At 43.4% G+C, this 19,016-nt stretch overlaps 1 protein-coding gene across 1 annotated transcript in view; it reads right to left on the reverse strand.

The window, feature by feature from the left end:
• Dbt (dihydrolipoamide branched chain transacylase E2) overlaps positions 1-14,017 on the reverse strand; it is a 28,152-nt gene extending 14,135 nt beyond the window's left edge. The window contains exons 1-4 of the mRNA XM_032897429.1: positions 13,946-14,017; positions 6,387-6,510; positions 4,627-4,702; positions 428-609 (exon numbers count right to left, since the gene is read on the reverse strand). Of these exons, the coding sequence (XP_032753320.1) occupies positions 428-609; positions 4,627-4,702; positions 6,387-6,510; positions 13,946-13,996 (433 nt within the window). The 5' untranslated portion in view covers positions 13,997-14,017. The remainder of the gene's footprint in view (positions 1-427; positions 610-4,626; positions 4,703-6,386; positions 6,511-13,945) is intronic.
• Positions 14,018-19,016: the final 4,999 nt, after the last annotated feature.

The raw sequence follows: 19,016 nt of genomic DNA on the forward strand, positions 1-19,016 counted from the left end.
TTTTCTAGACTCCAATTTGTGCTCTCACTGACCAATGTTCTGGACCTCAGTCATTAGTCCCTGAGAGATTGTCTTGCTTCATTGGACATCAACGTTTCCAGAGGGCAGACATCAGACAATGAAGTCTTACTGAACAGGTTTTTGCTGTGGCATCAGATCAAAAGATAATCAGGCATCATAAAAAACTTTCCAGTTTTCCTAATTTTCTGTTCTAAATCCCCAACCCAGACTCCATAACTTAGAATTATCCTATTTTGAGACAGAGTTTCTCTGTAGCCACGGATAGCTTTAAGCTAACAATCTTCCTGCCCCCACCACACAGGGTCTGGGATTCTAAGTGTGTACCACCACGCCGGGCGGGGACTATTTTATACTGGGGTTCAGCAGCTAAAGGAAAGCAGTGATGAATGCCGCCAGACATACTTACCCTTTAAAGCTTCTGTCTCGATGTCTATCAGTGGTTTCCCCACATAAGCGATATCGTCCAGATTGTAGTAGAGCCTCTTAATGACGCCATCGTAACGGCTGGTGATGGTGACAGAGGCCTTGTCACTTTGAACTTCACAGATGCTGTCAAACTGAGACACCGTATCTCCTTCTTTTACATACCTAGAAGAGAGAGGGACACAGACAGACACTTCTACATTAACAGTCATGATTACAAGTCGTGCTCGCATGTTTATGTAAATGAAATTACATCGAAAGCCATCTACTTCAGCATTAATGCCCGGATGTTGTACTAAGAAATAGTTTAGAAGAGAAAGGCTTTCAGAGTTTCAGACAAATCCCTAACAAATGATAAAATTAAAAAAAACAAAACAAAACAAAACTAAACCCTTTATCTCAAGGTTTGATTACACATTCAGGTACTTAAATTCTTTTTTTTTAAGTGATTTGTTTATTCTTATTTTATATGCATTGGTGGTTTGCCTGCATGTATGTCTGTGTGAGAGTGTCAGATCCCCTGGAAGAGGAGTTAGACAGTTGTGAGCTGTCATGGAGGGGCTGGGATTTGAACCCATGTCTTTTGGAAGGGTAGCCAGTGCCTTTAGCTGTTGAACCATCTCTCCATTCCTGTTAAATAAGTTCTTAAAACGTTATATCTGAGAGGTATTTCCTCTTGCTGTATAATACTATGTAATGAGCATCCCTAATTAGAAAATACAAGATCTGAAACTTTTTCTGGCCCAACAACCATGCTCAAAATGTTGGATTCTGGATGCTCGAACCCTGAGGCCTCAGCAAGAATTCTGGAACCTACGTTACTAAATCAGAAGTAGTTTTGCTCCTAAACATCTCAGACAAGTTATTCTCAACCTGTATTAGCTTCTGATCAGACTTAAAGAGTGAGCACTGGTTTTAGGAGTAAACACAGCGATGATGAGGATGATGGTGATGTCATCAGTAGGCATCCTTTGGGATTCTCGCTTGCCTAAATGTCATCCTCTTTTTGCGTAGTCCAGCTGCAGTCTTAAAAAACAAAGACACTGCTTCAAAACTGAAGGAAATAGGAAATGGGAAAATGATGTTCAGTCAAATAGAAAATAGCAAAAAAGTCAATGAAAGATATATGATAAAAGACACCAGATTCTGCGGTTAAAGACTGAGTGAAGTAAAAATGTACTAGAAGGGCTGAACGGCAGATTCTCCTTGGTAGAGGAAAGAGCCAATCTGAGGATCGGTCAATTGAGATGTTTTTCCAGCCTGAGGAATGAAAAGGAAAAAGGAGCAGCGTTCAGAGACCTCCGAGACAATGTCATAGAGCACACTGACACACATGCTGGGGTCCCGGGAGGAAAGGAAGGACACAGGGTCAGAATGATGGCTCCAGAAGCTGAGCATGGTCGCAGACTTGTGACCCCAGCACACAGATGCAGAGTTGGGAGGATCATGAATTTGAGGTCAGCCCAGGCTATATCGTAAGAACCTCTCTGAAAAAAAAAAAAAGAAGGAAAGTAAGGAAGAAAGGAAGGGAGGAAAGAATATTTTAATAAATAACTTTGGGCTGGAGAGATGGCTCAGTGGTTAAGAGCATTAACTGTTCTTCCAGAGGTCCTGAGTTCAATTCCCAGCAACCACATGGTGGCTCACAACCATCTGTAATGGGATCCAATGCCTTCTTCTGGTGTGTCAGAGGAAAGCTCCAGTGTACTCATATAAATGAAATAAATAAATCTTTAAAAAAAAGAAAGAAAGAAAGAAAGAAAGAAAGGAAGAAAGAAAGAGAGAAAGAAAGACCTAAATGTTAGGCCCGAAACTGCCTGAGGAAAGCACAAGTAATAGCTTACATGAAATAGGTGTAGGGAAGCCACTAACTGACAAGTGCGACTTCATAAGATAAAAAGGCTACTGCAGGGGTTGGGGATTTAGCTCAGTGGTAGAGCGCTTGCCTAGCAAGCGCAAGGCCCTGGGTTTGGTCCCCAGCTCTGAAAAAAAAAAAAAAGGCTACTGCACACCTTGAGAAACAGCCCACTTGGTGAAGAGGAAGCCCACAGAACGGAAGAGTATCTTTGCCAGGTAAACATCCGACAGGAGATTAATATCCCAGACATATAAAGGACTCAAAAACAAAGAGTCAAAAAGACAAAACTCACTAAAAAGGGAGTGGGGAATGAGGGGGCGGGGTGGGGAGGGCTGGGACCTAAACAGAGAGTTCTTAAAAGTAAAAAACAAAAAGCTAAAAAAAAGTTCATTGTATTAGGAAATGTTCATTATATTAGGAAAATATAAATCAAACCCTGAGGACTCATCTTACAGAAGTCACCATGGCAAAGATCAACAGCACAATCAACAATGAATACTAGAGGAGTGTGGGGCAGTGGGAATCCACTATGCGCACACATCTACAAAATTAATAAGATAGAAAGTAAGAAGTGTTAACATTTTCTTAGTCTAGAAAGATTAACATTGGTCTTGAAGTAAAGCATCACCAAGTCCTTGGGCGTGTGTGACATTTTTAAGACATTTCATTTAATCATGTGAACGGCCACTGTGAGTTGGGACAGTCGAGACTGTTACCTGACTCAACATAAGGGCACAGAGAGAGCAGGCTCATCCTCTGCAATCTCGGGGTACCGGGGTGTGGTGCACACTCACACACGGAGGCAAAACATTCACAACATGTTAAGTAAAATAAATAAGTCTAAAAGTCTTCTCAAGGCTAGTAGTTGAGAGACGAGGCTCTGGAGAGGACAGGTGAGTCACAGATGGGCAGCTAGTTTCGGGGCTCATCCCACAGTCACACGGTGCCGGGCAAGACACCTGTAAGGAGGCGGCTTACTAACATCCTCTGCTTACAGAGCAGAGAATGCTGAGTACAGAAAATGACATCCACCGGCCTCAGTCTGGGTCTTTAAAGAGTATTTGAGCCCTGGACAGTGGCCCATAACGGGGAACCCAGCACTGAGGTAACAGGAGGCTGAGGCAGAAGGATGGCAAGTTTGAGGCTAGCTTGGGCTATAGTGCAAGATCTTATCCTGAGGGGTTAAAAACAAAGAACTATGGTGGGGGAGAAAACTCAGTTCGGTGCCAAGAGGTATTTCTTCCCAGAAGATGAAAGACACAAAGGAATGGAGAATATTAAAGGCAGTAGAGGGTATCAAGCATGTATGTGTGTGTGCGCATGTATGCATGTGTGTATGGGTGTATGTATGTGTGCATGTATGCATGTATGCATGTATGAATGTACATGCACATGCATGCATCTACCTATCCACCTATATTATATAACTTTTAAAAGTGTTATTTTAATTGTGGGGGGGCCTGTAAGTATGGGGGCACGTGCGTGGTTTCCTGTTGAGCTCAGAGGCAGACGACCTCCCTAGAGGTGAAGTTGCAGGCAGTTGTGAGCAGCCAAATGTAGCTGCCGGGAACTGAACTCAGGACCTCTGGAAGAGCAGCTCAGGCTCTCATGCGCTGAGCCATCGCTCGGCTCAGGAGGATTTTTCGCTTTGTGTCTTTCAGGTCAATGTATCTTGTGAGCCCACAGGCCAGGCCTGCCTGGTAGGTAGCATGTCAGGTCCATGGATCACGCCAGGTTGGTTAGTAGAGAGTAGGACGACAGGATCACTTTAGGAAGGAAAGTGTGAGTTCACACATTAGATTCTTCCAAGTGGGCTGGGCATAACTCGGAGGCGGTGTGTCTAATTTGCAGGCTCGGGGCGCTGGGTTTGATTGTTGTGCTGCTCTGGTTTTATATCAACTTACTATCTCTTAGAAATCAATCTCTTTTTTAGCTGCAGTAAAGAATAGATGGTTCCATGATTTTTTTAAAGAGAAAGTAACGAGGACTGGAGAGATGGCTGAGCTGTTAAGGGCACAGGGTTCACTTCCCGGCACCCATGTGGTTGCTCACAGCCACCTGTGAAGCCAGTTCTAGGGGATTCTTTACCCCGTTTTGGCCTCTGAGGGCATCAGGCATGTGCACAGTGTAGACACACACGCCGGCAAAACACGTATACATAAAATAAAGTAGCAATCATTAATGGATCACATCGAGGAAAGTTATCTGTGGAATGACTACTGTTGCTGGCACATTATTAGCAAAGAAGTTTCTCAATTTGCGTCTTACTTTTGTACATTCAAGTAATTTCCCATTGACTTACGATTACTCTGAGACTAACTTACCATTCTTTAATGGTTACTTCTCGAATCCCTTCTCCGATGTCGGAGAGTTTGAATTGAACAACCTGTCCCTGGAGCACTTCAAAAACAAATGGGGAAAGATCGCATTAAATATGTATTACCAGTAGATGCTTTAATTTCTAAAATTAGAGTATGTTCTCCAGCAGAGGCAGAAACTGATCCATCCTATAGACAACAAACTGACCAATCAATCAAACAAACAAACAAAAAAAAACCCCAAACCAAATAAATACCCCAGCATCTTATAACTTTAAAAAGCATAAACACTAAAGGTTTACAGAAATTACTCCAAGACACAGGCCCATAGCCACAGAACTTACGTTTTCTAACTTCCCAGTTATGTCCTTTGATAGGGTTATAGATGTCTCTCCTAAAAGGTCCTGACCGCCGGAAACAATACTGATGCACAAAAAATGGCCTACTTACTGTTGTTTGTTCTTCTGAGACAGGGCCTCACCATGTAGCCCTGGCTGCCCTGGAAATCGATATTTAGACCAGGCTGGTCCCTAACTCAGGTCTGCCTGCCTCTGCCTTCCATATGCTAGGATTACAGGCATGCACTACCATGCCTAAAAATTCCTAATATGACCAAATCAGGTGCTACAAAGCTACCTGGCTTCTCTCTCAGCCTTTCTCGAATTGCTCTGCTTGGCCTCTTACTAACTCTGGCAATCTGTTCTAATCCTCTGGCTCCTTCTCATTCTCCGACCCGTTCTGTCTTTACCCATGTCTACCTTGTTCTTTCTGTATCCCGTCTCCGTAAAACTGTCCCAGCAAACCTGCCTACTTTCCCTTTTTTCTCCTTTTCTCATTTTTTCTGTGGTGCTTTCCTCAGTAGCCTCTCTTTCTTCTCATGAGAGTTGGACGTATCCTATTCTATCAAATCTTTCTCTTAGTAAACAACACGCTCTCGGGTGTAATCGAATATCCTTCCACACACTCACGCACACAAACACACATGTTCCACCCCATACCAAAATAAATTACTATACATATTGTGTATATGGTGCTAGGGATAAAGCACATATGTAGTATACAAATATGTGCATACATAAATAGATACAACTCTCACCAAAACCAACGGTGACTGTAAAGTTTACGTTGTCTGTGACTACTGAGGGTGACATACAAAAGCATGGAAAGTTGGGCAGAATCTGCCTAGAATTTCTGCTTCTCACTGTCAGCACACACTAAGGCCCCGGCCCTGCCAGACGCTTAAGTAAGTAATGAAGCCCAGGGCTTTTGTCAGGGCTCTCGAAAGACTAGAAAAAAGCCTTATGCCTTTGCCAAATCTAATACTTGAGGCCTCATGTTATTTACAGAGCCCGGGCAACTGGGAAAGGTAAGCAGGTAAAAGCCAGGGAACTGTCTGCCCAGGGTGATTACGTCATGCCGCTGTAACCGCAGATTGTTTCACTCTCCAACAGAATGGTTTTGCACAAGGGTTTAAAGATGATTTTATTAGGTCAGCGATTTACCTTAACTCAGGAGGTCACATCAGTGCTAATGATTGCACCTAGAAAATCAGAGAATAAACAACAGATGACCGGGTATAACCCAGCCTCCACTGTAAAAAGACTCAAGCATTACGGGGAAACCACGGAGCAGAGTGGGACAGGAAATAGGAACGGATAGAGGTGGGAGAGCGATGCTAGAAATACAGGGTCAACTTTTTTACTTTGGTTAAGTCTTCAGTTACTAAGAAAAAGAATCGATCAAGATAAGGACACCGTTTGACTCACCGGCTGCTGTTCTCAGGGAGTGGCGTGGCTGACTGGACTTGAGCAATGGATAACCCACAGAGCACACGTGTTGTGGCTTCAAAATGTGTACGTTATTATATGTTTGAAAATAGCGAACACAGGTCTACCAAAGAGAAAAGAGAACAAAGAGGAATTTAAGAATCTCCAGAAGTGGGGAGTGAAGCGTATTGGCAGAGTGCGTGTGCCATATGTAGAAAGCTGAGGGTTACCTGGCCTACCCCACCAAGTAAACGTGTGCACTACTTTAATGGCTGTTTAAGTACCGAAATTCATTTAGTTCTGCTTTAGGCTGATGCTCATGTCCATAATGGGATTATCTAGGCAAGTCCAGGGTCCAGCAGGAATGGATAAAGATTCAAAAGCAGGAATAATCAAAGCTGGTGAAACTGACTGTTTTCTAAACTACTTTTGTTCCAGTAACCCAAAGACTCTACCATAGAGAAACCAGAGGCTTAAGTCATTACTCCCACAGAGTCACATAAGTTCGCATGTTTAAAACCATTGTCCTGGGCTGGGGAGATGGCTCAGCGGTTAAGAGCACTGGTTGCTCTTCCAGAGGTCCTGAGTTCAATTCCAGCAACCACATGGTGGCTGACAACCATCTGTAATGAGATCTGATGTTTTTTCTGGTGTGTCTGAGACAGCAACAGTGTACTCATAAAAAAAAAAATAAATCTTAAAAAAAAAAACCCAACAAAACATTGTCCCAAATTCTTCACATACTTAGGTCGTTCCACTTTCTGAAGTAACGCTATGAAGGAAACCTGGGTCTGCAGAGGTAGCTCAGTGGCAAAGCACTTGGCTAACATGCATGGGCCCCTAGTTCATCCTCAGGAGTGCAGAAACAACCATCACCACCAAAAACCTCCATTCACAGTGGTGATGTGCATCGAAGACAATGAAGCTCATATATTAAGTCCCAAAGTTTTGCTTTTCCATGTTTGTTTTTCCTCTCAGTACTGGGGGCGGGGGAGGTTTGGCATGCCCAAATAGCTTTTCTTTCTTTTTAAGTAATATTAATTCTTTTTATGATGTGTACGAGTGTTTGCCTACATGTATCTCTGTGTACTATGCACATGCCTGTTATCCAGAGAAGCCAAAAGAGGGTGTTGAATCCTCTGGAGTTACAGATAATTGTGAGCTGTGATGTGGGTACTGGGGACTGAAACCCAGCACTCTGGAAAAACGGCCAGTGTTCTTAACTACAGAACTGCTTTTCAGCCCTCTCATTGGTTTAATTATATTAATTTATAGTCTGTTAACTATTTTTAAAATGCCTTGATGAGTCAAAACATGTTAGGCCTAAATACCCTCAACTTGACATATCAAAACCTAAGTATCCTTATACTTTATTCTTAAAGTTATCCTTTCAATGTTATTAATACCCATTAACTACACCTTTTAAACATAAACAACAATGATTTCTAGCCTTTTTGTTTTTGAGAATACTGGTAGGCATGTAAAGCTTCCGTTTATATACAAGTTACTTTTTCCTAGAGAATATCACAGTTGTGTACATTAGTTATTTGGGGTGCGGAAACAGGTCTCCCTATGCTGCCCCGGTTAGTTTTGAACACTGTTGCTCAAGTGGTCTTCCTGCCTCAGTCTCTCAGAAAACTGGGACTATAGGCACATGCTAACACAATTTTACAAGTCATATTTTGACTACAGAATATATTTAAGTTCCTAATTTGCTTTATTTTCTGTGTATTAGTGGTTTGCTTGCATGTATGTATATCACATGAGTGCCTGGTACCTGTACAGGACAGAAGGTGGAGTTGGATCCCTGGGAACAGGAGTTAAGATGATTGTGAGCTACTGTGTGGGCACTGGGAACCAAACCCAGGTCCTCTGCAAGAGCCATAGGAGCTCTTAACTGTTGAGCCATCTCTCTAGCTCCTATATTTAAATTCCTGAGTGGCAGTTATGTCTGATTTCTGAAGGCAAACAAAAACTGATGGTTTCTTTCTTAAGTTACATATCTTGTCTTCACCTTAAAGAGCTCAATCATCTCTTTCCTCCCAAAGTATGTGTGTGCACATGCATATGTCTGCATGTTCTCATGTGTAGAGGTGCACATATGTGTGCTTATGGAGGCCAGAGGTTGACACTGACTACCTTCTAATGGCAGTCCACCTTATATGATTTAGCAGAGACTCTCACTGAACCCAGAGCTAACCATTTCAGTTAGTCTGGCTAGCCATCTTGCTCTGGGGATTTCTTGTTTCTACCTCCTCCATGTGATTATAAGCAGTCTCCCATGTCCACCTGATAGCTTACTTTTAATATTTATTTATTTTTATGTGAGTTACACTGTTGCTGTCTTAAACACACCAGAAGAGGGCATCAGATCTCATTACAGATGGTTGTGAGCCACCATGTGGTTGCTGGGAATTGTACTCAGGACCTCTGGAAGAGCAGCCAGTGCTCTTAACCACTGAGCCATCTTTCCAGCCCCAGCTTACTTTTATAGTACCTATATTTACACTTTTTTTAAAAAAAAAGATTTATTTATTTATTATTATATATGAGTACACTGTAGCTGTCTTCAGATATACCAGAAGAGGGCATCGGATCTCTTTACAGATGGTTGTGAGCCACCATGTGGTTGCTGGGAATTGAACTCAGGACCTCTGGAAGAGCAGTCAGTGCTCTTAACCGCTGAGCCATCTCTCCAGCCCATATTTACACTTTTAATTTTACTATTGTGTCTGTGTGTGTCTGTATGTCTATGTTGAATGTGTAATGTGAGTGCATATATATGGAGGGCAGAGAATAACTCTCAGGAGTCAGTTCTCTCCTGCCGTTTTGTTTTAAGGCAGGGTCTCTCCTGTTGTTTCTGCCTAGCTGTGTACTCCGGGCTAGCTCTCTAGCAAGCTTCTGGGCTATTTTCCTCTCTCTATCTCTCATTTAGCCATAGATTGCTGGGATTACAAACGTACGTGATCAGATCCAGCTTTTGACAGGTTCCAATGATGGAACTCAGGTCCTCAGACCAGTGTGGCAAGTACCTTTCCCGGATGAGCCGCCTCACCAGGCTCTAATGCCTAGATTTAATCCATATCAAGAGAAAGTTTAGGAGTCACAAAGCCTTACATCATTTAAGTTGACAAAGCTGAGCCGATATCGACAGGACTCTCTTCTCCAAACGCCCTGATTTATTTGTCCTTCCTTTCCCCCTCAACATTCTCAGCCCTGGCTCTTGGTTAACAAAAAGAGAAGTAACTACCTCTGCTTCTTCAGATATAACATGCAGAGGGGCTTAATGGAAATTATGATTTGATTTTATTAATTTAACATATTTCGAGATCTAAAACTTTTGAAGAAAACTAACCCACAGAAGGTTCTCCCTTCAGTAACACAGCTCTTACTGAGGAACTCCTAATAGATTGGAGGGTCACACACTGCCCAGTTGAAGAAGCGCTGTGCATTATGTGCACCATGTTCCAGGTGCTCGAAGCTTTCATAAACGTTCCCTTCTGTCCAGCTCACATTATCTCCTGGAAGATATACCTGACTGCCATCACAGGAGAAGGTGACAGAGAAGTTATTTGTTCTGGGTCACACTGCAATTAAGTGGCAAAATTAAGCTCTAAAGCCAAGTAAGCTTGACTTCAAAACTCAGGCTCTTCTAGACCCATCGCGCTGCCAGGAGAAAGAGCCCTTTCTTTCCACGCTACAATCTAGGAGAGACGATCCTTTCTTTCTCCCAAGCATGCTCATGTGTGCTCTTGTTAGTTATAATAAGAAATTACAGGCCAAAGAAGTAGTTGTGGGGAAGACACTTATGTGGTGAAGTGGAGGAGGGTTAGCGTGACCTTGGAGAAGACTTAAATGGGCCTTGCACACCGAGCATGAATAATAAGGACACTTCTAAGGCACAGGAAATGATGTAAACACCAAAACTGCAGCAGGAATTTGATCAGCAGGGCTGAAGGAGCAGGGAGAAGCTAGATTTGGTAACCGGATTTGTAAAGCAAAGCAGTGCGTACTCAAGATGGTGGCTGGATCTGAATGGCAGGATGAGTGGGGATATATGCATTGGAGGGTAGGAGTCCCACTAGAGATAGGATGAGGAAACAGTCTACTAATAGCTCACAGGATAGGTTACTATAGTTAAAGAAAGAGGCCAAGGCAGGATTGTAGTTGTTGACACAAGAAACACGGGTTCCTGAATGACCTAATCAACAGGGACCGAGAAAGGGCAGCTGAGTCACAATATTACATAAAAAAAAAGCAACTGGATGGCTTTGACAAAAAAGAGAGGTGAGATTAAAAGGTTAGCAAAAGCGAAAAGATTAAAAGATAATACAAAGGAGGAAAAATAAAATTTTACACCAGAGGAGGCATATCCCCTCTCTCCACTGAATCTTACTAGTTAAAAGTAGAGGCCAGGTGGTAGTGGCTTCTTTTTTTTTTTTTTTTCTTTTTTCTTTTTTTCGGAGCTGGGGACCGAACCCAGGGCCTTCCGCTTGCTAGGCAAGTGCTCTACCACTGAACTAAATCCCCAACCCCGGTAGTGGCTTCTTTTAATCCTGGGACTTGAACGCAGAGGCAGGCAGATTTCTGTGAGTTCAAGGTCAACCTAGTCTACAAAGGGAGTTCTAAGACAACCAAGGTTATACAAAGAAACTATCTCAAAAACAAAAACCAAACAACAAAACAAAAAAGGTAAAACAAAAACCTCTTTTTCTGAGTCATTCAACAAACATTTATGGGCTGCGGTTCCATACAGAAGGAGACACACGTGATTCCTGTCCACATGCACTGTCCAGCAGAATGAAAGATAAAGCAAAGTGCACAGGCCATTAACACAGCCACAGAGAGTGTTCTAAGGGGACCTGGCTGGAGAGAGTCAGCTTGAAGTGAGACTAGAGATTGAGTGGGAGTAACCCAAGAGAGGAGAAGTGTTGCAGATGAGGCAAGAGTCTTTGAGGCAGAGGAAATATGTGAGCAAAGGTCTGGAATCAAGAGAGCACAGTGTGTACGCTGGTAATTGTTTCATAGAGTTCTCTGTGCAGTAAGTGGGGACACTGTCAGGGCTGGGGCTGGAATGAGGTGTGTGTGTGTGTGTGTGTGTGTGTGTGTGTGTGTGTGTGTGTGTGTGCACACTCTAATCTCTTTTTCATTGCTGTCTATAATCAATGCCCAGTTAAGTGGTTAAAATAATAATAAAAAACCAATTACTTTCAAGATAAAGGTATGGTACTGGTGATCATGCAGTTAGGTGAAATAAACTATATTCACAAAGGCAGATGTCGAATGCTGTCTCGTGTTAAATTTAAGAATGGATGCATGGACGAGGAACAATTAAGGATGTGGCAAGGGAAATCAAGAGTGGGTGATAAGAGATAGTAACATGTAGAATAAACAGGTCTTCGATAAAGAATGATGCTTGAGGGGTCAGAGAAGCCAGATCATAAATTTCCTCAGTCATGCAGCTTTGGGACATTTTTTAAAAGATTACTCTTAGACAAGAACATGGCATAATCTAATGTGTGCCTCATTTTATAAGATCATTATGGCGGGCCTGTGGGAAATGAACTACAAAAGAGGCTGATCAGAGGCAAGAGACCCAATTAGGGAAGACTAAGACATCTGTAATTAAGAGCAAGGTGGCAAATAGGAGCTAGAGTTCCTCAGAGTGGGAAGCTAGAATCAAGAGAAACAGGTTTGAAGGGTCTATTCTGGAGCCCAGAGTCTGTATCCCTGAGGCATTATGGCACAGTGTGAGATGGCTAAAGGCTAGCTTTCCAAGCTCCCCTGTGCTGACAGTAGCCATGCAAAAGTTGCTGGTTGTACCCTTCCTCCGTCCTGCCTTAAATACCCAGTGAGTTGTTGCAGCTCCCTTATGGCCATCAACGTATGGGAAAGGTCAAATGAACTAATGAAATGTCAGCCCAGATAATGACAGTCATGTATGTCACCTGTAGTCTATATGCACACATGGTGTCCTGTTCATTCACTGGATTTGTGTTACCTGCACCTCATATTGTGCAACGGCATCTCTTGGACAGCAGAATATATGACCTATTTGGAGGACTAGAGAATGCCAGGGAACCATTAGCACAGCTGGTGACTATACGCAAAGGAGTAGGAGAGAGAATGCAGGAAGTAGGAAGTGCAGAGGGCCAAAGCCAGGGATTTTTTGTTGCCGTTGTTGTTGTTGTTGGAAGTAGTCACACATCACTTAATGGTAAGTCTGTGTGACACATGCTCGGCTCATGCTTACACACACCAACGGCTTTACGTATTGCCCACCTAAGCTATAGGCTAGCTCTGATACTACAAACCTGTCCGGCATGTCACTGTACTAAACACTGTGGGCAACTGTCACACCATGGTGTCTGTGTATCCACACACAGTGAAAGCCGGAAAAGGTCATGGGAACTTTTCAGAACTGTTGACGGAAGTCTTTGCGTGGTATTTAGAAGCTGGAAAGGAAAAAAGGGGTAGTAGAATCAACAGCTGAGGGTGGAAGGTGAGGAATATCGGTAAGCTAGTGTCTCAGGGAGAACTCTCAGAAGGGTTGCCAATAATACCTAGTAAGGTGCTGCTGACAGAAGTACTCTTCTGCTGCCCAGCTCCTACTTCTTTTACAGTCTCCTTACTCACTACCCTCCAAGAATTCCTCTCTGAGCCCCACTCCTCCCCAGGTGTCCACCCCCAAGTGTCACAGTAGCTCCGAGCACTTGCTCCATAACAGCACTTCTCTCTAAAGCCGTGGCTTTCTGTCTCTCCTTGCCTCCCTCCTCCTGTTCTCCTTTACTAGGTTACAATCTCAGGGGGAAAGGGATGATGGCTGTCTGCTATAGTGATATGCCCAGTGCCCAATACACACAGCAGGCTGGGAAAAGGTGTGAGAGAACAGGAGGCCACCACTAAAGGAACATCTTGGGAAATGGGTGAAGCCGGTATCCAAGAAGTTATGAAATTAGGAAGAAACAGGATACTTAATGGGATACATCCACGGTTGTTGCTAAAAGCCTGCGAGTGAGGACGAACTGCAAATGGGGGTGGTATCAATGATAAAGAGTTGGAACGACATGTACTGTGGACTGAGGAGAGAAGTGCAGCCCCGGCTGAATCCCAAGCTAGAGGGTACAGACTTCCTTTTCTCTTCCTCTACACTGAAAACTGCCTGAGGTCAAGTTAATAGTGCCAGCGTCTGGTGCACAGTGAGTACTAAACAGATCCCAAAAAGAATATATCACTGTATCTGCAGTGCCTATCACAGTGATGATATCTAGAAAGTACTCAAGCAAAGTTAAGCAGGTGAAAGTCCAGGATGTGGGTACCGCTGGAAGGAAAGTTAGTCGCCCAAAGCTAATCGCCAGAGAATCGCGCCCGGGGACGGGAAAGGAGTGAGTTTCCAGCCTTACTGGCGCGCCACCTTCTCTGCACTTCTGATTGGCATGCATCCTTCCATCACTTGCTCACAGGACGCGAGGCATTCGGAAAAGAAAGCAACACACCACTCCAGGTAACATCTACCAAATCGCTGCTTCCCAACCTTAGACCCATCCAATCCTGCTTACCAGTCTGACAGCGTTCCGGCTCCAGGTCCCCAGCACACGCGCTGCAGCCATCTTACTCCGGAAATAGCCACCAGCACACAGCTGGGAGAGACGCCTCCTCCAGGCGACCAATCTCAAGAAGCGAGACGCACCTCCCTGAGCAGCCAATAGGAGAGAAGGAACGAGCCTCCCACCCGGCGGCCAATCAGGGCGCGGGGCGGCGCCCACTGAATCCCCCCAGGCTAGGTGTAAAAGAATTGAGGGAGAGAGAGGGTATAAATGGGGAGGAGATCAGCTCAAATAGCCAGGTTTGGGGGTGTTAAGTACACGCGCACCAACAATAAATCTTTTTAGTTCAGATAATGGAGAGAAACCATGTTTAGGAGCTGTAGAGACATGTGTTCAGTCTCCAGCACGAGTATCAGGTAGCTCATAACAGCCTACAATTCTAGTTCCAAGGATCGGACGCTCTCTTCTGGCCACCTCGGAGCACCTGCATGCATGTGCTGTACGTGCATACAGTTGCACCCACACATATATAAATAAGGTTGTTTTTTTTTTTAAAGGACTATGTTAAGGGCACACAAGAAGGGGCATTAATTGAAGACCTGAGGGGTCAGTAGCAAATTGTCCTTTCTGGTGTTGTGCTGTAACTGCAATAAGGGCAGAAAAATAGGATGTTTCTCTATTTTGAAGCACTCACTGCTTTTTCCTAAGTCCATACAGGAACACTTCTCCGTGATTAGGAATTCCTCCTCCCGCGTAGTGTCCTTGAGACTGTTGAAATTGACTTCTCACATCTAAAATAAGCATGTCGTCAGGACTGGAGAGTTGGCTCAGTGGTTAAGAGCACTGACTGCTCTTTCAGAGGTCCTGAGTTCAAATCCCAGCAGCCACATGGTGGCTCACAACCATCTGTAATGAGATCTGATGCCCTCTTCTGGCATGTCTGAACACAGTGACATAAATAAGTAAATAATAAATAAATAAATAAATAAATAAATAAATAAATAAATAAATTATAAACCATGTCATCAATTTGTCTTTGAGTCTTAGAGAATGGGGTCAGAAGCAACAGCCCCGTTTAAGAAACACATCACAAATGTATAATTTATGATTGCCCCTTGAAGAAATGTCAAATTGAGCTCAAATGGAATGGGTAAAGGAAACATCTGAAACCCGGCACTGTGAGGGTACATGTGGGTAGGGAAGGCAGAGCTTCACATTGTGAATCAAAGATCAGTCAACAACAACAACAACAACAACAACAACCACCAAAGCAAGAGGGATAGAGAATGAGGGAACTAGGACTTTCTTTAATAGGTGGTATATAAATGTATTTCAACTGCTCTTGCCTCTTAGAGAGAATAAAAATCTACAACAATGTTTAAGGGGTTAGAGAGAATGAAACGGAAGGAAATGTTTGTGAAACAAAAATGTCAGGTTATTCACAAGCTGTTTAACTTTACACAGATACACTATTTTTGTCAGTCTGTGTAACACACATACATCTATGGTAGGCAATGAATATAAATCATTGCCTTTATCAGAAAATCTGCAATAGCCAGATGTGGTGACGAAAGCCTTTGATCCCAGAGGAAGATAGATCTTTGTGAATTTGAAGCCAGCCAGGACAACGAAGTGAATTCCAGTATAGCCAGGGCGGTGAAACAGAGAAACCCTGCCCCTCAAATTGCAATAATCAGAAGAACCTGATTTTAAAAACTTGTCCCATTAAACTTTTTATAGGCACATTGAATAGGCTTCATGATCTTCTATGCTCCTGCTTGTATACCAAGAGACAGGAGTTGTTCCTAGCAAGTGGAGAATCGGCTCTTGACAGATACTATGTAACTTTCTTCCTTTCAGGTTTCACTTAATTCTATCTTACTTTTAGGAAACAACTAGTTTATCCTCATACCTCAGTAGATCCTGTTTCCATATTTGATTATGTTCTTATCTTTGTTTGTAGTCGGGTTTTGGACCCTATTCACTAGATCAGAATGGTGTATCGCTAACTAGGGCCAAGTGATGCAATTCTTGACTCCAACTGTGTTTTGGTTAGTGAGACTAAGAGGGAGGGGGGGCCCAGAGGAAAAAAGGAGGGGCCTAGGGAAGAAGGGAGGGAGATGGTAAGACAGAGACAGACACTGTAAACTGAACCTAGGGCCTTGTGCAAGCTAAGCAAGCCCCTTACCATGACTACTGAGCCTCATTTCCAGCCTTCTGCTTCTCTAGCTATTAGTTTTATTTTGAGACAGGATCTCAACAAACTGTCTGGGTGGTCATGAAGTTATGATTATGCTTCTCCCCTCCAGACTGCTTAGTATCTGAACCACCAAGCCTAGTTAAAAAAAATGTGATTTTACAGAATAACTTGTCTAGCAGCTGAGAGTGGGAGTTTCTCATCTGACAGTTTTAAAAATATTTACCGATTCAATAGTATTATGGTGTTAATGTTTATTAATTATTAATATAGTTGAACAGGTACCACATGCTTCTTGGTTCCCCCCACCCCCATCCCTACCTGTCACAGTCTCACTGTGTAGCCCTGGCCTGGAACTGGTGTGTACTCCAAGATTCTAGAGATCTCTTTACCTCTGTTGGGTAAAGGCATTGCCACTACACCAACCCTGGTTATTGAGTTTCAAATGCTTCCTTCATGCTTTTAACTGTTTCCTCTTTGTTGTGTGTATTCATTTTTCATTGTTTTCTTATTGATTCTTTTTTTTTTTTTTTTTGGAAAGGGCTTTACATAGCACCCCTTCCTTGAGTACACACCATTGTGGCCAAAAACCAAACCAAACCAAATCAAACCAAACCAAACCAAACCAAACCAAACCAAACCAAACCAAACCAAACATACCAACCAACAAAAAGACCTGTTGGGCTTGCTAGGCAAACCCTATCAACCGATTTACACACCAACCTTCCTGTTGACTTTTTTTGTTGACTTGAGTAGGGGCCTCTAAACTATACAGTAACTTCTATAAAAATGAGATTCTCTGCTATCCTTTGGTTTGACAATTTCCAGTTCGCATGCACACAAGAACCTGAAAGTTCTAACTTCGATGATCTTGTAGGGCTTTTGCTGTTAACTTTTTATGACATAGGTGTTATTTCTGCTCTGGAACTTTCATAAATAATACTGCTTTTGAAACTTTAGACAAACTTTTGTGAAGACACATTTTCTTTTTTTCCTTCTTCCAACCTGAGAGGAATTCCTGGGAAAATCCCAGTTCCAAGTGTCTCTGTAACCTGCACCACTCCTGCAATGCGGTTTACAATATCACTTACAGTTTTTGGGCTAGTTTCTACATCATACTTCTATTTGTCCACTTCCTTTTACCACCAAATTTACAGCAGGAGTTCAGCATTAGAAAGTGTGATGGTTTACCTATGCTCATCCCAGGGAGTGGCACACGAAGGTGTGGCCTTGTTGGAGGAAATGTGTCACTGTCAGGGTAGGCTTGGAGACCCTCCTCCTAGCTGCCTGAGGATGCTCATTCTGCTCCTGGCTTCCTTTGAATGGAGATGTAGGATATTCAGTTCCTCCTGCACCATGCCTGCCTAGGTGCTCTCACCTTGATGACAATGGACTGAACCTCTGAACCTGCAAGCCAGCCCCAATCAAATGTTGTCCTTTATAAGACTTGCCTTGGTCATGGTGTCTATTCACAGCAGTAAACCCTAAGACAGAAAACGAAAGTGTAGGCTGGGGCTGAGACTGTAGCAGTTTGGTACTGTTTACTTGGCATGCATCAAACCTCACATCAGTCTCCGGCACTGTGATAAGTAAAGATGAAAAGGAAAAGCTTTCTTCAGAGGCTGCTACGTTTAGGCAATAGGATTCTAATGTGGATGATAATCAAGGCGCCACAGGGAGGATGGCAGCTCCCCATAGGACCCAGGCCGAGTTCTCAATACCTACTTGGTGGCTCACAATCCCGTGATTCCAGTCACAGGGACGTCGATACTCTCTTTAGGCCTCTGTGGCCTGTGCACAGATGTACGTGTAGACAATATGCCCACACAAAAATGATATTTAAATAATGTTTAAAAAGCACATTTATATTCAGTCCCACAGCAGCCTTGCTTCAATGTCTCATTATTTCCTGTCTGTAAAATTACATCACGGGTATCTCCTTTTTTTTAGGCTCTTAGGCCTCTAATTCATCTTCTGTATACTGTAAGGGGCTTGTGCCTCTCCCTTTAGTTAGCAGACCATGAGACAATGACGTTTCTCTGAATCTCATGTTGGGGAAAAGCTGGGGTTCCTGAGCCAGGCAGAGGGCAAGTTTGTCTTCCAGGAAGAGATTTTACAGTTCTGAAAGCTGTTAGACCACTTTGCAGAAGAAATTGAGTCAATGACAGGTCTGTTTTGGCCTGGACCACACCTAGATTAGGACCTTTGACTTACTTGGGCATCAGGACCCTGAAGATAGACTTGGTTTATTTCCTTCTCTTCCCAATGGAACCACACAACACATCTCTTCTTTCTGCTTTTCACTATTATCTATTTCTTGGATTGGCTACTGAGAAGATGTTTGCTAAATCTACTTTATTATGGCTGCCAGAGGCCAGGTTCTGACGGTAACATTTCAAATAACCATACAACCATAGTTAGCATTCCAAATCTCAACTATGAGAACTTCCCTGATTAGTATCTTGGGGCACGTTCCAGATTGGTTTAAGTAATCTATGTGCTTCCGGAATATTGTGTTAATACAGTATCGAGATTAGGCGACAATGATGTTTCATCACACAATTCAGACTCATTTCCCAGTCTTCGAGGTACCCGAGGATGCTGGAGAAAGCAGAGCTACACGTGATTGTGGAGATAAAATACCTGCCCGAGGGAAAACTGAAGACTATACCTGTTGGGAAAAGAGCTTCTGGAGCCTGAAGGTTTGGCTGTGTCACCCTCTTGTGGCCAGGCCAGTTCCCTGCTAGTTTGGGTAGAATACAGGTAGCTATCGCCCTGCGCAGCCTCTTTGAGCGCTGGGCGGGGCGCATGCGTACAGCTGGGGCCCGTCCACATAGGAATTCGTTCCCATAGCTGCAGTTTCCCGGGAGGCTCTCCTTCCGGCGA

Source organism: Rattus rattus, chromosome 3, assembly GCF_011064425.1.
Source record: "Rattus rattus isolate New Zealand chromosome 3, Rrattus_CSIRO_v1, whole genome shotgun sequence".
Lineage (NCBI taxonomy): Eukaryota > Metazoa > Chordata > Mammalia > Rodentia > Muridae > Rattus > Rattus rattus.